General features: G+C 57.7%; 2 protein-coding genes across 2 annotated transcripts in view; both read left to right on the top strand.

Annotated features, from left to right (window-relative positions):
• Positions 1 to 19,122, top strand: part of LOC117644149 (collagen alpha-1(XVIII) chain) — a 73,831-nt gene extending 54,709 nt beyond the window's left edge. Inside the window, exons 8-31 of the mRNA XM_034383414.1 lie at positions 1,095 to 1,166; positions 10,418 to 10,459; positions 11,839 to 11,910; positions 12,329 to 12,404; positions 12,497 to 12,549; positions 12,621 to 12,725; positions 12,815 to 12,835; positions 12,943 to 13,101; positions 13,168 to 13,276; positions 13,365 to 13,453; positions 13,572 to 13,601; positions 13,754 to 14,147; positions 14,220 to 14,338; positions 14,419 to 14,559; positions 14,673 to 14,780; positions 14,989 to 15,096; positions 15,361 to 15,516; positions 15,602 to 15,716; positions 15,832 to 15,923; positions 16,004 to 16,096; positions 16,176 to 16,301; positions 16,534 to 16,728; positions 16,811 to 16,926; positions 17,017 to 19,122. Coding sequence (XP_034239305.1) covers positions 1,095 to 1,166; positions 10,418 to 10,459; positions 11,839 to 11,910; positions 12,329 to 12,404; positions 12,497 to 12,549; positions 12,621 to 12,725; positions 12,815 to 12,835; positions 12,943 to 13,101; positions 13,168 to 13,276; positions 13,365 to 13,453; positions 13,572 to 13,601; positions 13,754 to 14,147; positions 14,220 to 14,338; positions 14,419 to 14,559; positions 14,673 to 14,780; positions 14,989 to 15,096; positions 15,361 to 15,516; positions 15,602 to 15,716; positions 15,832 to 15,923; positions 16,004 to 16,096; positions 16,176 to 16,301; positions 16,534 to 16,728; positions 16,811 to 16,926; positions 17,017 to 17,338 — 2,913 coding nt within the window. The 3' untranslated portion in view covers positions 17,339 to 19,122. The remainder of the gene's footprint in view (positions 1 to 1,094; positions 1,167 to 10,417; positions 10,460 to 11,838; positions 11,911 to 12,328; positions 12,405 to 12,496; positions 12,550 to 12,620; positions 12,726 to 12,814; positions 12,836 to 12,942; positions 13,102 to 13,167; positions 13,277 to 13,364; positions 13,454 to 13,571; positions 13,602 to 13,753; positions 14,148 to 14,219; positions 14,339 to 14,418; positions 14,560 to 14,672; positions 14,781 to 14,988; positions 15,097 to 15,360; positions 15,517 to 15,601; positions 15,717 to 15,831; positions 15,924 to 16,003; positions 16,097 to 16,175; positions 16,302 to 16,533; positions 16,729 to 16,810; positions 16,927 to 17,016) is intronic.
• A 289-nt stretch (positions 19,123 to 19,411) lies between these two features.
• The window catches only part of LOC117644128 (cyclin-dependent kinase 14), a 70,023-nt gene continuing 64,516 nt past the window's right edge, over positions 19,412 to 24,918 (top strand). The window contains exon 1 of the mRNA XM_034383369.1: positions 19,412 to 19,618. Within this exon, the coding sequence (XP_034239260.1) occupies positions 19,567 to 19,618 (52 nt within the window). The 5' untranslated portion in view covers positions 19,412 to 19,566. The remainder of the gene's footprint in view (positions 19,619 to 24,918) is intronic.

Raw genomic sequence — 24,918 nt, 5'->3', positions numbered from 1 at the left:
GGGGCTGCTAAATATTGGCGTTCGTTTTATATTCCGCGGGGACGCGGCTCGGTGCGCCTCGCGGCCCTCGCGCCTCGGCGGCCAACTTTGCGTATTCGCGGCAGAGCCCGGCCCGCGACCCGCGGTCTCGGCCGCGCCAATCGGGCCACAGGGTCTCAGTTCTGCTTCGAGCCCTGCTTGCCCTTCTCCGGCGCCGTCGGCCACCTTGCCGCTCCCGGCGGCCGCTGCAGGTGCTTGATGGACTCGGAGAGCATTCCCTGGTCGTCGCCGCACTCGCGCCCCGCCCCGCCGCACCGCCGCCCGCGTATCTTTATTCTATTCCATTGCCTAATTCTGGAATCGTCGCTTTTATGACGCGGTTTCTCTTTCCGGGGCCACCATCATTTAAAGCGACTCGTTTTTTATCGGTGCTTGGCCAGACCCTGAAAAAAAAAGAAAAGAAAAAACCTCCCGCGTCGCAGTCTTGCAACTGCACTTTCAAAGAAAAATCAAAATCGAAAACCATTATTGATTTCCATTTCGTTGTGTCTTTTCCCCGGTGGGAAAGTAATGACAGTGCACTAGCAGGCAGGCGACGACGCATTCATAGCGCATTAACGTGGCCTGGTTTCGGGCGGTCCAACCGTCCGGCCGGTCCGGCTGGTGTGACCGCGGTATGATAATCGCGCTGATATGCGAGTCGAAAGCACCGCCCGTCCGCTAATCTCTTTGTCCATCCTGAACGGCAAACTGCACTGCAAAATGCAGCTTTTAGGGCGATGAGAAACGCGTCGGTCCGAATGGAATGGAATGGAATGGAATGGGTGTCTGCGGAAAGTAACAGGAGAAATGACAGAGCTGCGATTTTGCGAAAGACGACACCACTTCGAACTTGACCGCTATGCGACTTGGGCTTCCCAGACAGTGGGCAGGCGTGTTGATTTTGCCCCCTCCCCGCAGCCGGACAGCGGACGAGACTGAGCGACTGACGATGCGTCCCCGGAGCCCCTTGCCCGCAGCAGTGCGACTCGGCACACACACGCACGCACGCGCACGCCCGCACCATGGTGGTGGCGCGCCACTGGCTCACCCTGTGGATCGTTCTGTTTTGCAAGGGCTCGCTCCAGGAGCTCAAGCTGTACGGACTGCCCGGCGTGGCGGAGGTCTCCTGCGACAACCACCACCAGGTAATGTATGCACGCTGTATTTTTAACTGTAAGTCGCCTTTTAAAATTTTCAAAGTTTGCTTCTGTTTTAAAAACAAGGCTGATTTTTTGATCAAATATTTTGGGACCCCTGTCCCGGTTTAGTTAGCAGTAGAATGTAGGGCACAGCACTTGTCGCTGTGCCGTTCGTAGCAAGTGTTCCAAACGTTTCGTTTCCCCCGAATCGCTCTGTTCGTGTGCACCGTAGTCGTTGTTTCTGTCTTTTGCCCGCCACTCGCGGAGTGTCAGTGTTCCTGCTCATGGAGCGACAATGGCAGATCGCGCGTCGCCCGGGGCGGCTGAAGCACCCTGGTCCCGATTCGCGCGTCGCTGTGGCGTCGCTGGTGTGTGGTCTCTCCTTTTTGCAGCCTCGCCAAGTGCCCCCCGTGCACGCCAATTTCTCCCGTCATAATCGGTGGCATCATTTCCCCCCTCGTATCGAGGAAAGAAGACCTTGTTGAGGAAAGAAGACCTCGTTGCAGATCGGCGCGCTCGATTGCCAGTGTACAGTGTACTGCCCGGTGGTCTGCTCCTCCAGCTTGTCTCCTCGTTTGCAGCGTAATGACGTGTGATTTGCGCGGTGTGTGTTTTGCAGGGTAATGCGCGGCGGTCCCCCAAACGGCTCGCGGGTTTTCCCGCCGATCTGTCAAAAAGTGGGCGGTGAGCCCTTGAATAATGCATCGCCGCTCTCAGGAAGTGGCGTGCGAACCGCGAACCTAACCGCGAACCCCGTTCGTTAGTCGAGTGCGCTATTCGGCGGCCCTGTCCTTGTTTCGCGCCACTCGGATGCACCCCGTCCCGTGGACCGATTCCCGCCACTGCGTCGCCGTCCCTCCCGCACCTACCCGCCCCGTGAGTGCGAGAGGGAGCGACGGCCGTCACCGCCCCGTCGGCGCGTCGCGCCACTTGTCCCACACAAGTGCGCGTAATCAGAGGGCTATTTAGGTCACGGGGGAAGTCCCTGCGGTCCGGCCGGGCGGGCGCCGCGCCCGCCACGCCCCGTGCCTCGCCCCGTGCCCCGCAGCCCGGACAGCCGTACAGTCCGCGCTAACCAGCTGCCCCCATGCCCCGCGAGGACTGCGGTACAGTCCGCTCCAAAACTGGAGCAGACCTACCTGCTCCAGAAATTGAGAATCTGGAGGCCCGCGGTCCCGGACGGCCACAGCATCCAAACCTCGAGGCCCCCGGCGGCAGTGCTGCTGGACGTCGTCGTGGACGCGGTGCTCACGACGCGGTGCTCTGGGCGCCGTGCCCCCACGCGTACGACCTGGACGGGTAACGCACCGCGCATCCTGAGCGATGGCCAATTTGAGGTCCGTGCCTCCTGGCGGGCCCGGCGGCCGTATTTCAGGCCGAGACTCTGTTTGACGGCTTTTACGAGGCCGTGGGCAGCGGCGGCGGCACGGCGGCGGTGTAGTGAGTGCCCCATGCAGCCAGCCCGATGGCCGTCCTGGACGAGGTCCTGGAGGACCAGGACCGCGGCGGGGCGCAGCGCGCAGCCTGTGGCGCGGAGCAGCGGGGCGGGGCGTTTTACAGCTGGTTCAGGCCCTGCTGCACTGTTGCTCTGCTTTGGCCACAATTCACCCGCACCAACAAGCGGGCCGGACCGACCGTGTCGCGCAGGGGTCCGCGCCGTGCCGTGTCCTGCCGCTGGCCGTGCGGGGCGTGGCGGGGCGTGGCCCTACAATGTTGGCCCCACATTCGCATGCATGTTGTGGCCCTTCGGCCCTTGGCCCTCTCTTTGCGCCACAAAGTACTGTTGTTACTGGTTGTTACGCACCGTGTTGCTGCCCCCTCCCCCCTCCGCCCCGCGGGCCCCTTTACATCTTCCTCTACACGTCCAGCCTTGAATCCGGAGCCGCGAGAGGGCGAAGAGGCGGAAGTGTTGTAAAACCCGACTCCTGTGTGGCGAGGCGAGGTCCCACACTGTCAGGGCAGGGCCCGGGGCTGCGCGATGCCGAGGCTTCTCTGATTTGCAGTGGACGCGCGCCGCGGATGAGAGTAAAACAAAGAGGGTTTGAACGGCGGCGCGGGGAGGCAACGCCACTGTGAGGACGCGTCTTTGAGGACACCGCCATCCCACCAGGATTCCGAGAGTCGCTTTCGTCGCTCCGTCTCTCTCGCACTCATGGGGCGTTCCGCATAGGTGCGAGAGAGACTGTCGGAACCAGTCTGCAGCCCCGCAATCCCTCCAATTATCCGTGTGTGCCGAAGTGCCGCGTTCCGCGTGCCGCCTGTCCTGTACAGGCAGCCACAGGCAGCTCTGCACACAGAAAGCCCTTCGGTTGAGACAGGGAAATCCTCCTGCTCGACGCGCACCTTCTTTCCATTGATGACGCTTTTTATTTTGTTTTTCGTTTTGTTGGTTTGCGTGTTCCCCGCCTCCCTTCCTTCTCACTGTCGCCGGTCGGAAACACGACGAGGAACAAATAATTTGGAAATCAATGTATACTTACGCACGCTGACAGCTGCCAGGCCGGGCGGCCCTGCGTCGGCGGCGCGGATAGGCACGGAGCGCCAATCGCTGCGCGCGCCCTCCCCCCCCCCTCCCTTTGAGATGTGTCCAGGTGCAAATGAGCGAGTATTGTCTCCGTGGTTCCCTAGGGTTCCCACCCGGCCTCCATGCCGATCAGGGTGCCATTATACACCCCGCACACGTTATTGATCACGGGAGCCGAGCCAACACGGAATCAAACCAAAAATTTGGCATCTTTGTGTCGCGTTTCTCTATTTTCCCTTTGTCTTCTATCGCTCCCTCTTTTTTTTTCGGAGTCCGCCATTCTCTTTCCGACCGCCGTGCTGCTTCCGCGTGGCCGCCTCGCCTACACTGCCTGACTGAGAGTCGCTGTCTGTGTCTCTCTCGCACCTCCATGGGACGCCCCACGAGTGCGAGGGAGACAGAGCGAATCGGTGTGCGGCCTCGTGAGCCTTGCCCCCCGCGGCCGACACGCGCGTCCTTGTCGAGCCCCAAAGGGAGGCGGTCCTTTTGACGACCGCCCCGCCCCACCTCTAGATTCGTGTTGTCGTGTTTCTAGCTTTCAGTTTGACATTTGTTTCCCCACAGCGAAAGGGTTGGGGGTTGACTCGCGGGGGGCCGACCCACGCGAGTGTGAATCCGAGTCATTTTTTTTCCAGCCGGAGCCACTTTTGCTTGTTATTTATTGGGAAGAAACTCCATTGGAAGTTGTCCGTTTGAATCCGCCCCGCCGCGCCGCGCCCCCGCCCCGCCCCTCTCCCTTCGCTTGTTGGTGCCAACTGTTGCGCGGCCGTCTGCCTGCGCCGCCGGCGGCAACGGAAAAGAACAGCCGCTAGCGCACAATAAGTCGCCGGCCGAGTTGCCATCTCATTTCGGAGGGCTTATTTGGCGAAGACGGCTCACTCCACTGCACTGCTGCATCGCTCCGAGGCTGATTCCGGACAGCGCTGTCGCTCTTGGTGTGCTGTGTCGCCTTCCCGCCTCTCTCGCACTCCCGGGCGCCGCTTAGGGGTGCGAGAGAGAAAGCCGCTGGTTTGGGTCGGTCCAGATAGCGGTCGGTCGGTCCGTCATCCTGGAGGTGACAAAGGCCCGCCGTGCCTTGACAGAGTCGTGTTTGGTGTGCTGGACCGGGCTGGCCGGGCCGGGCAGCCCAGCCGCACCCACGCGAGCTTTCTTGGAAGGCAAACGGACACGCCCTCGGGTAACATCTTGGCCGGTGCGCTGCATGCAGTACTGCAGTGTACTCGCAAAGTGAGTCCTCGAAAGGCCCGACCGGCCGGCCGAGAGGTTTCCGTCCCGAACCTCCGAACATCATGCCGTAGGAAACAATGAGCTCGGGGCACTGCCATGAATCACCAGGCCGTCATGAGCGCCCCAGTGACCGACCGGCTGAGCTGGCCATGGGGTCTCTCCTCTAGATGGCTCTCTCGCACCTCCATGGACGCCCCGCGAGTGCGAGAGAGACAGGACGACGTTAGGTTTGTCGGGCTGAGCCTGCTGCCCGGGGCTCCGGAGCGGAAGTTGGACGGGAATGGAAGTTCCGCGGGAGTGATGGAAGCAAAGTACCGCCGATGCTTTCCCCGGAATGAAGCCGAGTTAGGTGGCTCGCGCGGTAGTTCGACGGCCCTTGGCAGCGCCCTCGTGTCCGGGAGTGTCCAGGTGGGACCTCCTTCGTTCGGCTCAACCCACGCGCCGCCACTGCAGCAGCAGCGTTAGCAGCGCACCGAGCGCACGCCGGAGAGGAACCTGAGCGTCGGCGGGGCGGGGCGCGCGGCGCCGATGTATCAAGGAAGTCCTTGTTTGAATCGCCGCCGGGGCGCTGGATTATCCGGGCCATCAGTAGTGGGTCCTTCGCCCTCCGCTCGGCCCGTCCCCCTCGGCAGGGCGGCACCCTTCTCCCTGCTCTCAGGCACGCTCGCGGCCCGCCGGCCCCGCACCGCACCGCACCGCCCGGCACTCGTTCAGGTGTCTCGGACCCTACACTGGTGCCGACGCGCCCTTCAATACGACGCGGATCGTGATGGTACCAATGGACTCCTCCTTCGGTACCATTATTCATTGGGTTCCAGACTTTCAGACGGCCACCAACTCTCCCCTGTGGGCCAGCCACTCCGCTACTCGAGCGCGTGGCGAACAGGCTCAGTGAGGACTGCCCCGCCGGTCGCGCCGCTATCTGATCCGGGCACCAATCACCAGGCCGACGGGGTGCACCGCGTCGAGCAGCGTCCTCCCCGTGCACCGCCTCCCTTGTTGCAGCAGCAATTTATCGCCCTGGCCGACGCCGTGCTCGTAAACCCTGTCCGTGTGGCCGTGCGGGACGCTGTAAGGCACGCTGGCGCGCGCACCGGTGGGGATTATTAAATCCGTCCCACACATTTCACCGCGCGCTCGCATTCGTTTGGATAAAACGGGGAATTTATTTATCAATTTAACGGCCATCACGTCGCCACTCTCCTTGTGCGTGGATTATTTAGATGGAGGGTGCCCCTGGCGTCGTGTGCCGCGGTGGCGGGGCGGCGGCTAAGCCTGTAACGACAACGGCGCTGCGCGTTCCTCAGGATGGTCCCGGACGGGCCGCCCGCTGCTCCGCTCCGTTTGTGAGCGACCGAGATCGGCCGGCAGGCCCATTCCAAAGCAGTGGCTCTCCTTCTCTCTCGCACTCATGGGGCGTCCCGCAGGGTGCGAGAGAGACAGAGCGAGGAAAAACTGCGCTCGAAATCAGTTTGCAGCGAGTCGCATTCGAGTAACGAAGGCGCGCGTCTCGTCTGGGTCCAAGGGGGGCGTCTCCGTCTGGCGGCCTTGCGCGGCGCGGCGCGGCGCGGCGCGGGATGAGCTCAAAGTGTCCCCCATTCTCTTGTATGGCCGCCCGGCGCGGCCCCGCCCGGCCCGGACGTCCCAGTGGCTCACATGAAACTCAATCACATCACGGCAGTGAGTGGAGCGCGCAGCGCCAGCGTGCGCCAGCAGACTCATTCCGAGAGTCGTCTTCGTCTCTCTCTCGCACTCATGGGGCGTTTCGTGTGGGTGCGAGAGAGACGGAGCGACGAAAGCGACCCTCGGAATCAGTCTCCAGCGCCACAAGCTGCTCCGTAAAGTGGAGCCGTGTCCCAGGCGGTTTGACGGAACTGAGTGTAGTGCGGGACCGACCCGCCCACTGGAGGGCGGGGCGGGGCGGGGCGGGGCGGGGCGCGGCGGGGGCCTTCCCTTCCCCCACCCTCGCCTCTTTCTTTACTCCCTCTCTCTCCTCCGCCGCCGACACACCTTGCCTGTAATCCGTCGCCGTCGCGAGCGACACGGATGCACGCGAGGAGCGGCGTGAGTTACCAAGCGGAATGTGAGGACGACGACGACGAGGACGGCGATGTCGTAGGTGCGGTTTTTATTCAATATCATACCCATATTCTTGAATTCGCTCTTTTTTGGTTTTTATATTGTATCTCTGCAAAACCATCGGAATTGAACCCTCGACTGCAGAGGGGAAATTGAATGTTGATTGAACTATCAAACCGGGGCGGCGGCCAGCCCGCCGAAACCCCAACGCCGCCCGTCAAAATTTAGAAAAATTTTTCCGAGGGCGGGCTGGAAGGGGGTCTTTGGGGGAGTCTGGGAGGTGTCGCCCCCCCCCCGGGGGGGGGGTCCAAACCAAGGCCGCTCCCCCCTTGGGCGTCGACATCGCGGCGCGGGGGGCTATTTTTACAGCGACGAGCGAATCCCTACCGCCCCGCACCGAGCAGTGAGCTTGGAGAGCAGTGATTGCGGCCCTCCCTTCCTTTCCCGCCGACGGCGTGCTGCTAATGGGCTCGACGGGCACCTCGGCGGCCGCGGGGGCGTGGGGACGGACAGCCCGGCCCGCCGGTCCGGTGGGGCCACTCGGTGCCGGACGACGCGACGGGGAGGAGGAGGCCGTCCCGGTGGAGATAACAGAAACAATGAGGACCTCATCTGGGTTCAAACCGCCGCCGCGTCAATTTGTTTCCTTTCCCCGCGCTGGGAATAGACCGTGCCCGTCAAGGCAGTCGGGAGAGGCGCCGGCCGGACCGGACGGACACCACGCGGCAGGCGCCGAGGGCCGGGGCGCTGGCCCGGCGGCACGTGGCGGTCTAGTTGCCCGGGGCGCGGCGCCGCGGCCAACGCGAGGCGTGGCGTGTCTGGACATGAGTGGTCGTCTTCCGGCCGCCGGGCAGCGTCCGGGACCATCTCCAGCCTCAAGCCGGCGGCTGTCGTCGCGTCGACGCCGTGCTCGCTGCCTCCAGTCCGCCCGGCCCGGCGCATGGAAATGAGTACCGTCGGTAAGCGAACTGGCGGTGGCGACGCACAGTGCGTCCGTTCTCCGTCGTCGCGGCGCTGCCTAGGCGCTGTCGCCCTGGCCGAGGTCGATGCACCGCCGGCACGACGGGCTGCGGGTGGCGCGGGGCACGGCACGCAGCGGCGCGTGCACCTCGCCGCCATAAATGAGTATCCGCTTACACATTGGGGCCGTAAGTGGGTATCGCGTTCCGCGACGCCGCCGTCGACGGCCGAGGCTGTCCGAGGCCCTTGCCGCCGAGGCCCGGGGCCAGCGTGATCTAAGCTCGCTGTCCGAGGCCCCGCTGTCCGAGGCCCCGCTGTCCGAGGCCCCGCTGTCCGAGGTCCTGCTCCCCGAAGCCGCAGTGGCCGCCAGTACGAACCGCAAATGCAGGCGTGTGCCGGCCGCCGATGACGCGGCCATCCATCCAGGCACGCCCTCCAGGCCTCCAGGCCTCCAGGCCTCCAGGCCTCCAGGCCTCCAGGTCCGCGACCCGACCGCCGAGTGAGGCCGAGGCGGAGTGATCTGCCGCGCGGCTTTGCGGCCAGGGTGGTTGATTATTCCTCCGGTGGGACGGAGCGACCGGCCGGCCAGCAGCTGCCGTGCCTGGCCGTGCCCTTCGACTCCACGACGGTATGCGCCCGGCCTGGCCCTGCCTTCCGGGAAGCCACGCCGATGGTATCACCGCTACTGTTCGAGTCGCATCACAGCCCGGCGATAAAAACAAACTTTACTGCGCTGCCAAGAAAGTGTGAGGTTGGGATTGACGGACCGTGTGTGTGTGTGCTTTCTCTGAAGCGAGATGGAGAGAGTGTGTCGTCACGAAAGATCGGTGACAATACAAAACGGACTGGCTTGACTTGACACTCTGCCAGCCCCGAAAACACACACTCACACACACGCACGTATTTATTGTTATGACTATTATTTCCCGTGACGGCCGCTTTTAAATGCAGTGCGGCGCGTCGTGACTCGCTGCTTCGTGACGCTAGACCTTCGGTGGACCTTCGGTGGACCTTCAGTGGACCTTCGGTGGACTTCAGTGGACCTTCGGGCTTTGGCTTGTTAGCTTTATCTGGTGCAGGCTGTGCTCCGCAGGCCGCCCCAGTAATTTGCCCGCACCGGACTTCACGCCCCGACCGGCCGGCTGTCCGGCTGGGTTGGCACACCTGTGAAGGTCCCACCGCGATTGCGGGCCCATTGTCTTAAAGGGTTTTTAGAGAATATTCATGCTGAGCCCCCCGCGCATGCGTCTTACCGTTGGTGAACTGGAGGCAGGTGAACGGGAAATCAGACCTCCTCCCTTCCATGAATAATTAATTAAAAAAAGTTTTTTTTTTTGAATTCGTCAAAACAAAATGACCTATTACCTCTCAATCATTTGAGACGGGGAGGGCTCATCCTTTTGTTCCAACAACATCATCAGACTGTCGGTAAAAGGAGCCAAGGTTGTTTGCTTCCGTCGTTCTGACGCGCCAAACTTTTTTAACGGCGTAGAACTCGCAGCCCCCGGTCCGGTCGCGGCCCCTGCCCTCACCTTTCGCCTTTGCCGCCCTTTTAACGCTCCCTTTTGGGGCCTGAATAAACAACGCCTTAAAGCCCCGCGGCAGCAGCGGCAGCAGCGGCAGCCCGCCCCGGGCCAGCGGGCCACCGGGCCAACGATGAGTTTGGTGCGCGGAAGGGCGCGTTGCCTCGCGTTGCCTTGTCAGGTAAACACGCGCCGATACACAAAGTTCACGTCGGTGGTTCCCTGCATCTTTCTTTCCCTTCGTCGCTCCCCCTCCCCCTCCCATCTCTCCCACCTTATTGTGTTGTTATCCGACGCGCATCTCTGTCCCGAGGCGCGGCTCCAAGTGCGTCTCGCACGCTACCGGACGGACGGATTGTACACCTTAAATTAATGTCGGAATAAAGATCAATCCAATTAAAACAATTGTTAATTAAATTTCCGAATCGGGGCCTGCTTAGTCGGCGATTTATTGATGGTCATCTCCTTCCAGCTCTTCCAGCGCGCCTCGCTCCTGACCGCATCATCGCATCACTGCGGCCGACTGGGTCGTGAGGCATCCGTGTCTCGGTCTAATGAAAACATTGTGCCTGATGATCCACCTGTCAGGCCAGCAGGGCAGGGCAGGGCAAGCCCCACTCCGTGTGTGGCACCGCCGGGCCGCCCGCCCACCCTCATCACCAAGGCCGAGTCAGAGGAGCGGTCCGTCGGGACCCCCTGCACGATGACGGACCCCGTCATAGGCCTCTCCGTTCGGAATCGAGTCAATTTTCGGTGTTATTTTTTTGGTTCTTGTGTTTTTGGACGGTGCACTGTTAGTTCGTCCGCGGCGGCCGCGCGGCGTTCACGCGGTGTGTTAATTTGGGGGTAAGCGGGTGGCGTGTTGTCTCTCTCGCTCCCGCGTGTGTTTGTCCCCGTCCCTCGGCCTTCGGTTTGAATAACGTGCCCCTGTGCTGTGCTTCCAGTTTAGCGGGTCGGGCGAGCCGGACGAGACGACGCCCCTGAACGTGAGTAGGAGAAGGACAACGACAGGCGCTGTCCGTCTTGGAGGTCTTGGCGGCGACGCGGCGACGGCACCTGCCGCTGATTAACTTTACCACTTAAGCTCCTCTTTCCAGCTTTTGGGCGGCGCCGGCTCGACTTAACTTGTACTGCATGCTGCCGGTATCCGCGACGTCCGCGGCGCAATCAGCTTGAAAGCGTTCCCCCTCCCCTTCCGCCTGGAGCTGCCTCCGGTGAGGCTGGCGCGCGTCGCAAGCTCCCATTTTAAACACACTTTCTCGCACCGCGCTTTCCTTTCAATTTGGCGCCGTGAATCCCCGCCTTTCCGCCTCCCCTGCCCGCCTGGCTGCCTGGCTGCCTCCCTGCCCGCCTGCCCCGCTCGGCCCGCCGGAAGCGCTATTCAGGCGGGACAGTTCGCGCTCTTTCCCTGCAGGCAGCCCGGCCGCGCAGCCAGGCGGGGTGTATCCGGTTCCGGGGCGGGGCGGCCGGGCGGCCGGGCCTCGGCGGTGACGCCTGTCCTGCCTGTCCTGCACTACCTTCGCCTGCTTCGCGCGCCGCGCTTCGTGCGGAAACGCCGGGGCGCCAAGGCCGCCGTGCCGAGGTGAGGGCTGACCCTGCTTGCCGTCACCGAGTCCACGGAGTCCTTGGGGTCCACGCAGTGCAGGCTGCAGCGCTGTGGCGTCCACCGCAGGCGGAAAACCGGCCCCTGCCCGCCATGCTCGGCACGCTGCAGACCCCCAAAGGTCGCGGTCGTCCTCTATATATACCGCCACGTGCGTCCGAGCGTGTCCCCACTGCCCCGCCGATTTGGCGGCGGCTTTGCTTTCGCTTTGCTTCCGCTTTGCTTTCGCTTTGCTTTGCTCTGCAGTCGTCAAAGCCTGTCGGCCCGGCCTTTCCCGGCAACCCGGCCGCGCAGGCCGCAGCGCCACCGCTCGTCTCGCACATCCATTTGCAACGCATATTTATTGGACTGTGAATACGCGGCGTGTCTGCGCGTGGCGACGCGCCGACGCCCCACCTGGGGGAGTCCTGGGTGCGCGGACAAGGCGCCATCGTCGTGGATGGAGCCGTCAATGCCCGCCAAGCACTTAGAGCCCCCGCCTGCTTGCCTCCCCCGCGTTCCCCCGCCGCGCTTACGCACGGCTTGGCGTGCCCCCGGGCATCCAGGTCGACTGCTTGCACCGCAACGCCTCGGCAGTGCGCCGTTTACCCCGCCGCTCTCCGCCAAAGGGCGGCGGCGTCGAGGGTCGGCGCGCACTCTCCGCCGCGAGTAGTTGCCCCACTTGTACAGCACTTCCGCGCCGCGGCCTGCACCGCCTGCACGCGGGGTGCGCCCCGCCGAGGCGACGGCCAGGACGCCGCCAGTCAGTGTGTTTGTTTGCAGGACTTCGAGGCCAGCGGGGGCGGCGACGACGCGCTGCTCACGGGGAATGCCATCCTGCTGACCGACAACCTCGTAAGTGTGCCCGCGTGTTCCAGGTCCGGCGGTGCTGGGTCTGCCTCGCTCCGTTCTCTAACCAAATGTTGATGGAATCGGGTCAGCGCGATGCCGCTCCAACCGCATGCCTCTTCCATGTGCTAAACAATTCACGCTCTCTCTTTCCAGCTGTCAGTCATTTTGCATGCGGCTGCGGGGGAGCTCGGACTTCCGTGAGTTTTGTGTGTGGAAGTGCTTTTCTCTTACTAATGCTTCAGAGGCCAACTGATCAGCTTTCCTCTTCGGGGTTCGGCTTGCAGCAGCTGAGAGTCCCGCTGTCGCTGCAGGCTCTCTTCCGCCCCTGCGGCGATACCCCCCGAGTTTGGTGCGCGGGGTATGGCCGCGCGGCGCGCGGAGTAGCGCCGCCTGACGCACTGACGCCGTGCTGCTGTTGCAGGTGGACCAGGAGACGGGCGAGGGGAAGGAGCACGGCGGCATGCCTCCGTTCCCGCCGCCACCGCCAGGCCCCGACGGTAAGGACAGCGAGGACAACGCAGAGCGACGCAGAGCCCCAGAAGGGCCTCAAACTGGCCGCGTTTTTAAACTGTGTTCATTTCACTTGCAGACTTCGGCGGGATTCGCGGCCTGAAAGGGGACAAGGGTGACCGTGGTCTCCGGGTAAGTCTTGTCCAGGCTCGCGTACAGAGTCTCTCGCCAATCGGTTTTGTTACCCCGATGTTTCTGCGCAGGGTCCTCCAGGAGAGTCGATCCGAGGCCCCCCAGGACCGCCGGGCCCCCCCGGGCCCCCTGGGGCGTTCTACGGCAGTGGGGACGCCTTCCCAACGGACGAAGGGGTGAGTCGAATAGCGCCATCTTTGGGCGCCGCTGTCCCCAGTCGAATAATTCTGCTAACTGCTATTTCAATTACATTTTGTGCTGCTAGCGTGGCTACAGACCAAATCAGGTAAAAGACATGACTCGCTCCGGATGTGACGTTCTAAAATTCATTGGAAGCGGAAGGAAAAACTCACCAACGCAAAGTTGAAATTTTAAAAAATATTTCCATTTCAGATGTTTGGAGCGGGAGTAGGCCCTCAGGGACCGCAGGGCCCTCCCGGCACCTGTTCCTGCAACCTCACCAACGTCCTGGGATCCATGAACCTGGACCTCATTCCAGGACCTCCCGGACAAGCTGGCATCGACGGCGCACCTGGAATCCCTGGAGTCTCGGTGCGTAGTAATTTATTTCTGCCCAAAAAGGAGAAGAAAGGATATTTAAAATTGGATTTTTTGCAGGGCCTGCCTGGACCTCCCGGAGAAAGAGGAGCCCCTGGACCGCGAGGGGACAAGGGCGAACGCGGTGACATCGGAGCGACGGGGCCGGAGGGCATCCAGGGCCAGAAAGGTACACTGCCGAAGTCCGGCTTCGGCCCTTTGGTGCTTGCGACTTTACTGACTACATTCTACAGCTTCGCCATGCGGTTAATTTGCAGGCGATCCCGGACGCGACGGCACACCCGGCATTCCGGGGGCTCCGGGGCCGCCCGGGCCTCCGGGGACCAGCGAGCCCGCCGCGTATGATGTGAGTACGGTGCGGCGACCGCCACCGCCACGCCACTGGTACTTTGCTCCTTCCTCTAACCTTTCCTTTCCCGCCTCACTAACTCTGTCTCTGTTCGGTTTCACGCTGTCTCGCGCAGCCCAACTGGAACTCCCGCTCCGTGCTCAAGGTATGCGAGTGTGGAGTCGCACTTCCGGTAGCTTGACGGAGCGCCCGGCAGCTCGGCATAGGCAACCCGGTGCGCTCGGCTGCCGTCGCGTTGCCTACGCTGCAGGCTGACGGCCTGCCGGCCTGACGCGCTGACGCTTGCTCTGCTTGCAGGACTCGGTGCTGGGCGGCGGCTACGGCGCCAACATGGGCCGGCCGGGCAGCCCGGGCCCCAAGGGCGAGACGGGCGCGGCGGGCCACCCCGGCGCGAAGGGCGAGCGAGGCGTGCAGGGCTCCAAGGGCGAGCGCGGCGAGGCGGGCGCCAGGGGCGCCAAGGGCGACCGCGGCCACCAGGGCCCGCACGGGCCGCAGGGCTTCAAGGGCGAGCCAGGGTCCCCGGGCGTCGACGGCCAGCCCGGAGTCCCGGGTGACAACGGCCGGCCCGGCTCCAAGGGCGACAAGGGGGACCCGGGCACGGTCGGAGCGCCCGGCCCGCCAGGCCCGCCCGGCGTCGCCGTGTTCAACCCGGAGGAGGCCAAGTTCCTTGGCGGCGGCCCCATGGTGCTGGGTGAGTGGCGCGAAGCTCGCCTTGCCAACCCCCGGCGGAGCGGCCCCCTTAATGCTTTGCTTCACGTTGCAGGGGAGACTTCGTCGCTGCCCGGGCCGCAGGGCGAGAAGGGCGACCAGGGCATCAAGGGCGAGAAGGGCGACTCGGGCGAGCGCGGGCCGGCGGGCATCCCGGGCCTGAACGGCGTGCAGGTACAGTACAGTCTGAGCGAGGCGCTGCTCCACGGCGAGGCGGACGGCCTTGTTGACGTGCTGCTCTTCCTTTGATCCAGGGCCCGGCCGGCGAGAAGGGCGAGTCAGGCACTCCTGGGCCGGTGGGGCCGCCGGGGCTGCGGGGCGACCGGGGCGAGAGGGGCGAGCGCGGCCTGCCCGGGCCCGTCGTCACCGTGGACGGCGAGGTGAACGTGGTCAAGGTAGGTCGTTGAGCCTGAGCCGCCCACGGCCAGGCTGGTGCGCTTCAAATGTGTTTACAATGTCGGATTAATGCGACTTTGACGTCGACCTCGCCTTCGTTTCTCGTTTCCAGGGCGACAAGGGCGACTCCGGCAAGAGGGGGCGCCGCGGCAAGCCAGGCCTGCCCGGCCCTCCTGGAAAAGATGGCACCTCGGGAGAGATGGGCCTTCCCGGCTGGCAGGTGGGGCCATGAACCAGTCGTTATTTTTCAGTTTATTCAATCTCTTTTTATAAGTTGACATTACCTTACACAAATTGGTGTTTTATTGATGTCCACAATTTCTCTGTTTAATTGCTGCTCCCAAAGGGCGGAAGCAAGGTAAGAGGAAAGCAGGCGCTGCTGAGGGCGTTTTAATGTAGGGAGTCGTGTTGCTGTGCTTTGTCTGCAGGGACTGCCGGGCCGCCCGGGACGTGCGGGAATGCCGGGTCTCGGATTCGAAGGCCCAAAAGGGCAGAAGGGAGAACCTGGGTTAATACCCCACCCCCACCGGCCTCGGGTATAACTGTCAAACTGGTCCAAGTGGGCCGTGCTTACAGTCAAGCGTCACTTCTACTTTTCTCGACATTAATCAACCTCAACAATGAAACTAACAACTCTGCAGCATGCAAATACAGCCTCCCTGAAATCTCCCCCTCCCCTCTCTTTCTTTCTGTTAAACATCACCTCACTCTTACATCTGCAACTTGGTTGAAATTATTATTTGGGGGAAATTTCATATTGGGATTGTGTGTAACAAGCTCCTTTTGATTTGTGATGTCAGGTTCGTGGAGAACCAGGATTGCCTGGACCAATGGGGCCTCCTGGACCCCCAGGTGCAAGCGGTCCTCCAGGACCTCCAGGGCCTCCTTCTGAAGTCAAGTACATGCCTGTGCCAGGGCCGCCTGGCCCACCTGGTCCTCCCGGACCTCCTGCATCAGTAAGTGTTTCCTTAAAAAAAAAGTTCAAGCGAGTGTTTTATGATTTTCTTCGATGACTAAACTAAATGCTACTTTCCTATCCAGTCTGAAGGTCGTGGCTCCGTTTTCGGAGGAGAGCAAACACATTCAAGGCCGGGTTCTAGGGGAGGCATTGAAGAGCTCAACAAAGCTATGAAGGACATTAGAAACAGAGATTCAGGTACATCTTACAGAGGTTCAATTTTTTTTCCTTTTGAAAAAAATAAATAACACATTGCAGAATAAACCAAATTTTATTGTTTATTAAATTACTTTTTTTTTGTTTTTTCTCTTAGGCTACAGTTCACCAACTTCTACCGTATATGAAAAGTCAACCAGAATTGTTCCTGGTGCTGTGACTTACCAAAATAAGGAGGCCATGACGAGTGTAAGCATACACAAGGGAAATGTTATGAGTGATGGAATATTTACAATTTGACCTTAATTAACTTTTTGTGGGATTTCCAGAGGTCTGCAGAAACAGCAGTAGGCACTTTAGCATACATCATTGATGAGGAAGCTTTACTAGTACGGGTCAACAAAGGGTGGCAGTATGTTGCAGTAAGTACAATATATTTAATACTGTAAGGAAAAATAAATCAACAATCTGGGGGTAAAATTGACTTTGTTTTTATGACAGCTTGGATCTGTGTTGGATGTCACCACACCCCCACCACCAACAACCTACCATCCACATGTGAGACCTCCTCCATTGGAATCTTCAAATCTTGTCAATACTTACTACATGGCAGCAGACCAGCCTGCTGTAAGTACACCAAGAAACATTGTATAACTCAAAATATCCTGAAGTCTTTTCTGTCTCTAATCTTCTGTTTCCTTTATCTTTAATGTCTTTGTCTCTTTGTGCATGCATTCATTAGTTTCCGACAATGGTAAGTTACTGTGATAATGGACCTACAATACTGCTATGTTTGTGTGTTGAAATATTTCACTAAGTGAGAACATGTGTTCATTATTTTTATGCATCTGTCTTTCAGTTACGGATGGCTGCACTGAATGAACCTTATTCTGGAGACATGCATGGAGTTCGAGGTGCAGACCATGCGTGTTACCGACAAGCCCAGAGAGCCAACATGCGTGGTACATTCAGAGCTTTTATTTCGTCTCGAGTTCAAGATCTTGATTCGATTGTTCGCCCTGCTGATAGGAATCTTCCAGTGATAAATACAAGGGTGAGATAATATTTTTGATCACAGCCAACCTGTTTGATAACTTCATATTTTCTCTAAATATAATGCTTTAATTTTTTTTCAGGGTGACGTTCTTTTTAAATCATGGAAAGAATTATTTGCTGGGAAGGGAGGATTCCTTCCGCAGCAGCACAAAATTTATAGTTTCAATGGAAGAGACATTTTGAATGATTTTGCCTGGTGAGTCACTTCTTGCAAACTAAATTGCAAACTGAGACTGCAACAGGGAAAGGTATTTTATAAATTTTAATATTTTATTATTATTTTTAGGCCTGAGAAAGTTGTATGGCATGGGGCTCACATGTTGGGTGAGCGTGCAATGGATGCATATTGTGATTCTTGGCATTCAGACAGTTCTGACAAAGTTGGACTTGCATCATCACTATTAAGAGGGAAGCTTCTAGCTCAAGAACGGTTTACTTGCAATCATCGGTTTGCTGTTCTGTGCATAGAAGCTGTAAATCCAAATCTATACAGAAGACGGCGAAGAAGTATTGAACTGACAGAAGAAAGTGAGGAAGATGATGATTTTCTTGATGAAGATGAGTATCAAGACTTTTTAAAAACACTAATGGATGATGAAGAACAGTAGGAACTAGCGAGATATTGAGAGATACTAGTCCTTATGGCAATTGATTTTTGAAGGGCATAGTGATGAAGTCCTTGACAAAATTGGATACTGCCAGCTTGTAAAATTCAGTTGCCTCAGTTAAATGGACAACCAATTTTTAAGGAAGAGGCTTTGAGTTGTGGAGTCATTTGTGTTAAAAAATAGAGACATGTTTTAGTCTTTTTATAAAAAAAATAAGTGTCTCTCGTCCGTCCTCATCCTTCTTTCTTGATACTATTTCATCTTCATATCATAAAGTTGAAAGAAAGTAAATTTGAGAAATGGATTTTGGAAGCTAAAGTGAAATAGAAAAAAAATTTGAAGGTCTGTTTTAACATGCTTCCTTCTTACTGTGTGTGCATGTGTATGTGTGCGTATGTGAAAAGTATCTTTACTGATTGGAACACTTTGACAAGAAATAAGAGCTGCAATACACACAAAGTGAATCTTCCAATAATTACTCTCACATTCCTTCCTTGCATTTCTGTGGGTGAGCTCAAAACCTGCCTTCAAGACTTATTTCTCCATATTTTTAACTGCCAGTGGCAAGGTCATAATACCAGAAAATAAATGGATGAAAAACCTGTTTTTTTTTTCATTCCTGTGGATTATTATGTATTACTGTTAAACGTGGCTTTCAAAGTTAGAGAATTACACTAATATCCTGAACTAGACAGAATGATAATATCTAATTTCTTTCTCTATCACATTTTCTTGTTTTGATTTGATGTAGATGTTTTAATAATGTGTTGTAATAAGATGTCCTGTTCTAAGTAACTCTGTTACAATGGTCTAGTCATACCTAACTTATTGTACCTATAGTAATTTTTGAAGTCGGCAGGAGTTGATGTATTAAAGTTGTTGTATAGTCCATATTGTTGATGTAAGAATTTTCTTATAAAATTAATATTTAAAGTAAGTGGTAAGAGTAATTTGTTAAATTAGCTGTTGAAGGGTTACCATACACCAGTGGAAACAAATCAAGGATAACTTTTATAGCAACATTACATGAGCTATATGCCAATATCATCTTTCCTCAAGACTGAAAAGCCCCAGGACTATCAGTACTACATCAGGTGTTTAAATCCTGTACAATTATAGTATAGAGCCAATGATTTGTTATCTCATTTGGCTGTTCCACTAAAGAAAACCAAGAACATACAAGAGCTTGTTTCAATCAAAGTAGGTTGGCAAATTGCAAAATCTGGCCAGTAAAGTGATTTACAAATGAAGGTAGACTTAACAATTTAAATTTGTGACATTGCTTGAGGGTAGGTCCCACTTTGCACTTCTAGAGTGTGTCAAGAGAAAAACTTCACTTACTCTGTAAGTTCTATCAAGTAGATATAGGGAAACTGATGCATTTCATTAAATTAAATTACTTTCCTTCAAAAATCTAAATTGTTAGTGGTTAACGGTGCCATATGACACTGCCCGAGAAAAGAGAACTAGTACGTTTAAGGCCAACAGATGATTCCTCTGTTGATAGAATACACAACACACCAAACCAGGTTGCAGTGAATTAGCCTGGAAGGCAGAAACATTACATTAAAGTTAAGATTCACTGTCACGAGGTTTCTTTAAGTGAGGCTTTCATTCTTTCTGCGTATGAATAACTTTCAAGCATCTTGAAATCGATGTACCAAAGAAAACATGTTTCGTCCTTTTAACTCTGAGCTAAATTTGAAATTCTGAGTGTCTGTCTTACAAGTCTTAGACGAGTAGGATCAATTGTATTCAAATTCCAATAAATAATCACAAAGTTTCGTATGAGATTCATTACCCGATTCAACTGCTCCAACATCAGAGGTCATCGCTGTTTCAGCTGACATCATTTTCTCAAGCTGTCAATAAGACTGCCTCGGCCAAACACTTATCTTAAACATATAATAACCCCGAATTATGAGTTCAAAATAAGAATTCGTAACATACATAGTTTAAATATTGGCACACGTGGTTAGAATCGTCTGCTTGGCTTTGCTGCTGAGAGAAAGAGAAGTTCGTTTCATTCCCTACACAAGGCTGTGGCTGAGACAGGTGCTGCCACCGCGCGGAACTTGAACGAAACATTCAGTATGGCGCTCGGTGTTCCGCAAGTGTGTGCCGTGCTCGCTTTCTTTCAGTGATTTATTTATTTACCGAAATGAATCTCGCCGTTACATGAATTAATATTGAATGGGACACTTGTGTTAGTGAATGTGACCGCGAATATGTTTGGACAAGTGGACAAGAAGTCTCAATCGGACGCCAAGTCCAAAGACGGTGAGTGTTTACAACCAACCAGATAATTACATTCACTAGTTCGGAACAAAATACTCTATTTTATAGTTGACACTACTTGCGTCTGCTAATAAGGAGTATCACTTCCATCGTCTCCTTACTTCAATGATTGTCTTGCCCAGTTTTATTTAGTATAAGAAAATAAAATGAGGTTGTTGATTTGTATTAATTGTGCCCACATCTCTACACGTTTCATCAATTTTGAGGCTTATTAGTTAATATTTCTGATATTAATTGTAGATTATTAGAATATTTGAAGTTCTGTCTTTTTTTATATAACTCTGTTATGATTGTTTGTAATGAAAAAATATAAGTATCTAGTAACTTGCCTTTGTTTACATTATTTCATTCATTGATGGATCAGCCTTTTAATTTAGTTTTTGATGGTTTGAGATGTTTGCAAGACATGTTACTGCTTCTTTATCACAGATTGTTTGATTACAAAGCTACCTAAACTGTTATGATGTTTTTTAAAATGCTTGAAACTTTCGTATGAAATCCATTTGCTTAAATGGGTTTTATTGCTACTCATACTACTTCTCAGCATAATCTTACTCCATCCCTGCGTTAGGTTCAGATTTTAAATACCAATGTCCATCTTTCTCAATTTATTCTCTTGAATAATCAGTGACGGCGATGACTCCTGCATTTAATTCAGGTGCATTATTTCACAAGGAGCGCAGTGGGCTCTTCGACTCACTTTTTCCAACCACTGTACTTTTTTCCCCCATTGCAGCAGAAATGGAAGGACACGGGGTGAGGAGGGTGGGGTGGTGGTGCTGCTGCCTCGGGTGGGAGGGTAGGAGGGGTGGGTGGGTGCCGGCGAAGGGGTGAGAGGGGTGGGAGGGGTGGGAGGGGTGGGAGGGGTGGGAGCAAGGGTAGGGGTGCTGGGGTGGCGCCCAGGCCGCCCGCAGCCCGCACCCGCACCCGCTGCTCGAGGTGCTCGTCCATGTGTATCCGACTGTACAGCGGACAGGCCGCACAGGCCGTCTCGAAGCAACACAGCCCTGCCCTTCACTTCCAACTTTCATCAAATGCCATCAAATGAAATGCCAGGCAGCGTTGCTTCCCACTGGCTGGACCGCGTGGCCTCTCTCTGGGTGCAGCTCGTTCGGGTTCTAGCTGTACTTAATCAAAATTGCAAAATTAAAATGAAAGAAACTGCCTGACAAGATGTCGAAGTTCCGCCGGCATCCGCTTCCTGCGTGACCTGCAGTGCCGGCGTCCCGGCGCTCCCGGCGGATGGCTAATATTATGGGTGTCCGTGTAACAGAAGCTGGGGCCATTACACTGGCTGGGGCGGGCGCCGCGCCGCGCTCCCCTGCAGGCTCGTTCCGAAGAGCCTCCCTCGCTCCGTCCCTCTCGCACTCACGGGGCGTCCCGCAGGGGTGCGAGAGGGACGGAGCGACGCCGGGGTGTAGTGTAAGGTTGGGCGCCGCCGCCATCCCCGTCTCTCTCTCGCTGGCTGTGTACATAATTTCCTGTCTCCCTCCACCCTCATCACTATCAGTTGTCGTCACCTTCTTCATCTACATGCAGCCCTCCCTCCCCTCCGGCCGGCCGGCCGCCCTCCCCACCCTTCACTTCCCCTGGCTGACCTCCATTCTGACCCTGCCCTCCCCTCCCTCTCCCTCTCTTTCCCCTGGCGCCACCTCCCCTTCCCTCCCGTCTCTCGGTTTGCTACTCCTGGTCCTTTGGCGCTTCAGTCCCACTTTTCTCCGCCACCCCGTCGCACCCCGTCGCAGCCCGCGGCGTTTCTTTGTCCGGCCCGTTTGCCTGCAGCCATTTTTTTGCAGTGCACTTCCGACGTGGGGTCCGTACCTAAATTTGCTTGGCGGATAATTTAAATCCCCCTTTGACTCCCCACTCTTTACCGTGCAACGTTGCTCCGCAACCGTGAAAAATAAAGTGAAATGAAATAAAATGGAAATGGATGGAATACCGCGGTTTGTGGCGCCCCCCGTTTTGGGGCGCCTCGTTCGGATTGAATTAATCCGACTGTTTGTTCGCCGCGGCTGGAGCGGGCTGGAGCGGGCTGGAGGCTCCATGGAGCAGGCTGGAGTCCGGATCAATTGGCGCGGCTCGCCACGGCCCGGCCAGCTGGGGCCGCGATCGCCGCGATGCAATGAATGGCGTCATCAAGCATGAATACCGCCCCGCCACGCCTATCCTACACCTAGCGCCCTCTCCCCCCTCCTCCCCGCCGCAAACTTTTATTCTCTTTTGTCGAGGTCTCTCGCGACGACGCTTTGCCGACAGCCTTAATTCTCGCGAAGAGGTAAAAAATACAAAAGATGGAAAATAAACAACAAAAAAGACGCGGCGGCGGTGAAGAAGTTGATAAGAAAGTTCTGGCGGGAGGGAGGGGGCGTTAATAAGAGGTAATGCAGTGATGAGGAACGGCCCGTCGCGGCGAGTTGGAAGGAGGTTCGCTCCCAAGGCGACAGCACAAACACAAATTGATAAAAAAACGCTATTTTACCGGGGCTGGTTGGGTCTTCCCACAGTGCAGGTCGTCTCCCGCCGCCACGACGCGCCCTGTGCGTGCGCAAATATCGCACCCTTCGCTGTCTCTCTCGCACGCACGCCGCGAACGCCCCTCGAGTGCGAGAGAGACGAGGCGTTGATTGGCGCCCGCGGCTCGGGCGGTGCAATGCACCCCTCTCCCTCCCCCCATCGATTCGCAGTGCAGTGGTGGCTGTCGTTGGGAAGTGCTCGCGACAGGTGGGGGTGGCTGGCTTCGAGAGCCAATCCACTTCCTCGAATTAGTGACCGTTAGTGACCACTTTGAGGAGGGCGCTCGTAAAACGCCGAGGCGGAATGACCAGCCGCGGCGCAAGAATTGGCCTTACTCCGGCCTACAGCAGACTGATTCCGAGCGAGAGGTGCGCCTCTCTCGCTCTCAGAGGGCGCCCTGGGTCGGTGTGAGAGAGGCAGACGGAGTGGACGCCCCGCTCCAGGACGTACATTGAGGACGTACTCCGCGCGGGGTGTCCTCGACTGGCTCATCCCGCGCCTGCGTTGGAAAAGGGTGAAAAATGAAAAATCGCCGGTGAAACGACGATGTCTGTCTTCCGAGTTGGACGGCCTGGACGGCCTGGACGGGACGGATGCGCGTGGATGTACATCACACGGCGCGGTGGGACGGTGGGCGCGGCGCGGGTCACCAGACGGGGCGGGGCGGGGCGGGGCGGGGCGGGGCGGCGGTGCCCGCGTGTGGGACGACCAGGCGACTCGCGCGTGACACGCGTGGCGGCGAGCGCGGCGGTGTACGTCGAGTACACTGCAAAAAGCGTGTGCTTCTCTCCGTTTGGCGCGCGTTTCACGGGTCTGGGCTGGCGAGGCAGTGACTGTGCTGGACGCGGCGTGACGGCGCGGTTCGGTTCGACGGCCTGCGTGCTGCGCCGCGCCGCGCTGCGTGTGGACCGGGCGGCCGTGGCGGCGCGCCCTTGGACTTGGCGCTTGGAACTCGCGGAGCCGAGCCGGCGGCGTGAAACGAAAGCAGCGCACAGCTTTCGTTTTCAAGCGGCGCGCGCTGCGGACTGATTCCGTCTCTCTCGCTCCCACAGGGAACACCGCCGCCGCCCCATGAGTGCGAGTGAGAGGAGAGCAGAGCGATGGGTGCAGTCGCACGCTCTGCAGCAGCCATCGGAACTGTCGAAAATCAAACACACTCAAATAAAAAGTCAAATTTGAAAAAATTAAAGTGAGTTGGTAACGGTTTTTCTCGTGGTGTGCCTAGTTTTTCGTCGACGCGTGCGCGGTGCGCGTCAGGCTGGGGCCGATGAACCAATTACGCCGTTAATGTTGCTCCGGCCGGTGGGGGGCGTGGTGGGCCTGGCGGGCCTGGCGTGCTCCTTCCTTGTTCCGGTGGTGGCCGTGGTGCCGTGGTGCCGCGGTGCCGCGCCTCGTCGTCATTCATTACCGGCGCCACGCGCGCCACGCGCTGCAGAGATTCGTTTTCGTCGCCCCGTCTCTCTCGCACCTGCATAGGAGAAGCCCCACGAGTGCGAGAGAGACAGATCGACGTGAGTGTGCTGCTGCTCCGGAAGACTCGGTTCCTTATCGGCGAGCCGGGATCATGATCCCAACGACGGCACGGCCAGGCTCGGCCAGGCTCGGCCCGGGATCGAATCGCCCAATCTGCGCGCCCGGCCGGGTCGGCCCTGGTCGGGCTGGGCGCTCGCTCGGCCGCACCTGGCTGGATACACAGGGCTTCCCCCACGCAGGGAAAATCAACTTGCACAGTGCAGGTGCATGGGTTTCCGTTGAGACACGCTATTGGCCGAACCTTCGCTCCACCGCCGCCGGCCCGAGACCAGCTCGTCCACAAGACCGATAATTTGCTATCTCTCTCTCTCTCGGGCCGAAACACACTGTGCTTTACGTGCCCACTGGCCGAGTGATTTTTATTTTCCTTCTTGCGCCTGGCTGCTCGGCACACAGAGCATGCTAATGAGACAGAGTGAGACGGATGCCTGTTAGGCCGCGCAATGGCCCAGAAAAATAAATCCGCCGCGCCGAGCCCTGGGCTGGGCACCTTCAAGGGCCTTGCCTCGCCGGGCTCTGCCGAGTCGTTATACACCCCTGCCCTGCCTGTACAGTCTTATTCCGAACTGCGCCCGCGTCGCCCTGTCTCTCTCGCACGCCGACGGAGCTCCCCGCCCCCCGCGAGTGCGATCGAGGCGGAGCGTCGAAAGCGAAGTTCGGATCCAACCTGCCCCGTCCAATTCGCTCAGGAAGTGATGCCTCCCCTCGGCGTGCCGCGCCGTGCCACGCCGTGGCGCCTGGCTTTTGTTGGCCCGTGGCTTGTTATGTCGTTGAGGAAGGGAAGGCCGCGCTGCCACACCACTGTGTGGAGTACGCCGGATGGCACACACACACACGCACACTCGCGCACCTTGGCGGCGCTCGAATTGGAATGTAGGTGGGCGCGGGCCCGTCTTTCCATTCAGCCGAGAAAGGACCCCGAGCCCCACTATAGAAATAACAAGTCCCCCCCGGGCCCTGCCCGCCCTGCCCTGCCCGCCCTGCCCGAGTCCTGGACGGGCAGGATGGCCTGGATGGCCTGGCCCACACTGTTCCGCGAATTTATGCAAATTGTTGTCGGCGTCGTCGGTTCGGGTCGTCCCTGCTGCTCCGCCGCTCCGCTGGTCCGGCGGGCGGCGGGTCGACGGCGGGTCGGCGGCGTCCTCGAGGTCCGCGATGACGGACCGAGTATCGAGCGGAGCCTCGGCGATTAGCGCGTCATGACGTCGCGGCTCTTCGCGGGGTGGATTGGA

This window comes from Thrips palmi, unplaced genomic scaffold, assembly GCF_012932325.1.
Source record: "Thrips palmi isolate BJ-2018 unplaced genomic scaffold, TpBJ-2018v1 HiC_scaffold_1, whole genome shotgun sequence".
NCBI classification, from domain to species: domain Eukaryota; kingdom Metazoa; phylum Arthropoda; class Insecta; order Thysanoptera; family Thripidae; genus Thrips; species Thrips palmi.
Note: the sequence above shows the minus strand (reverse complement) of the source record. Positions and strands in the feature narration are given on the sequence as shown.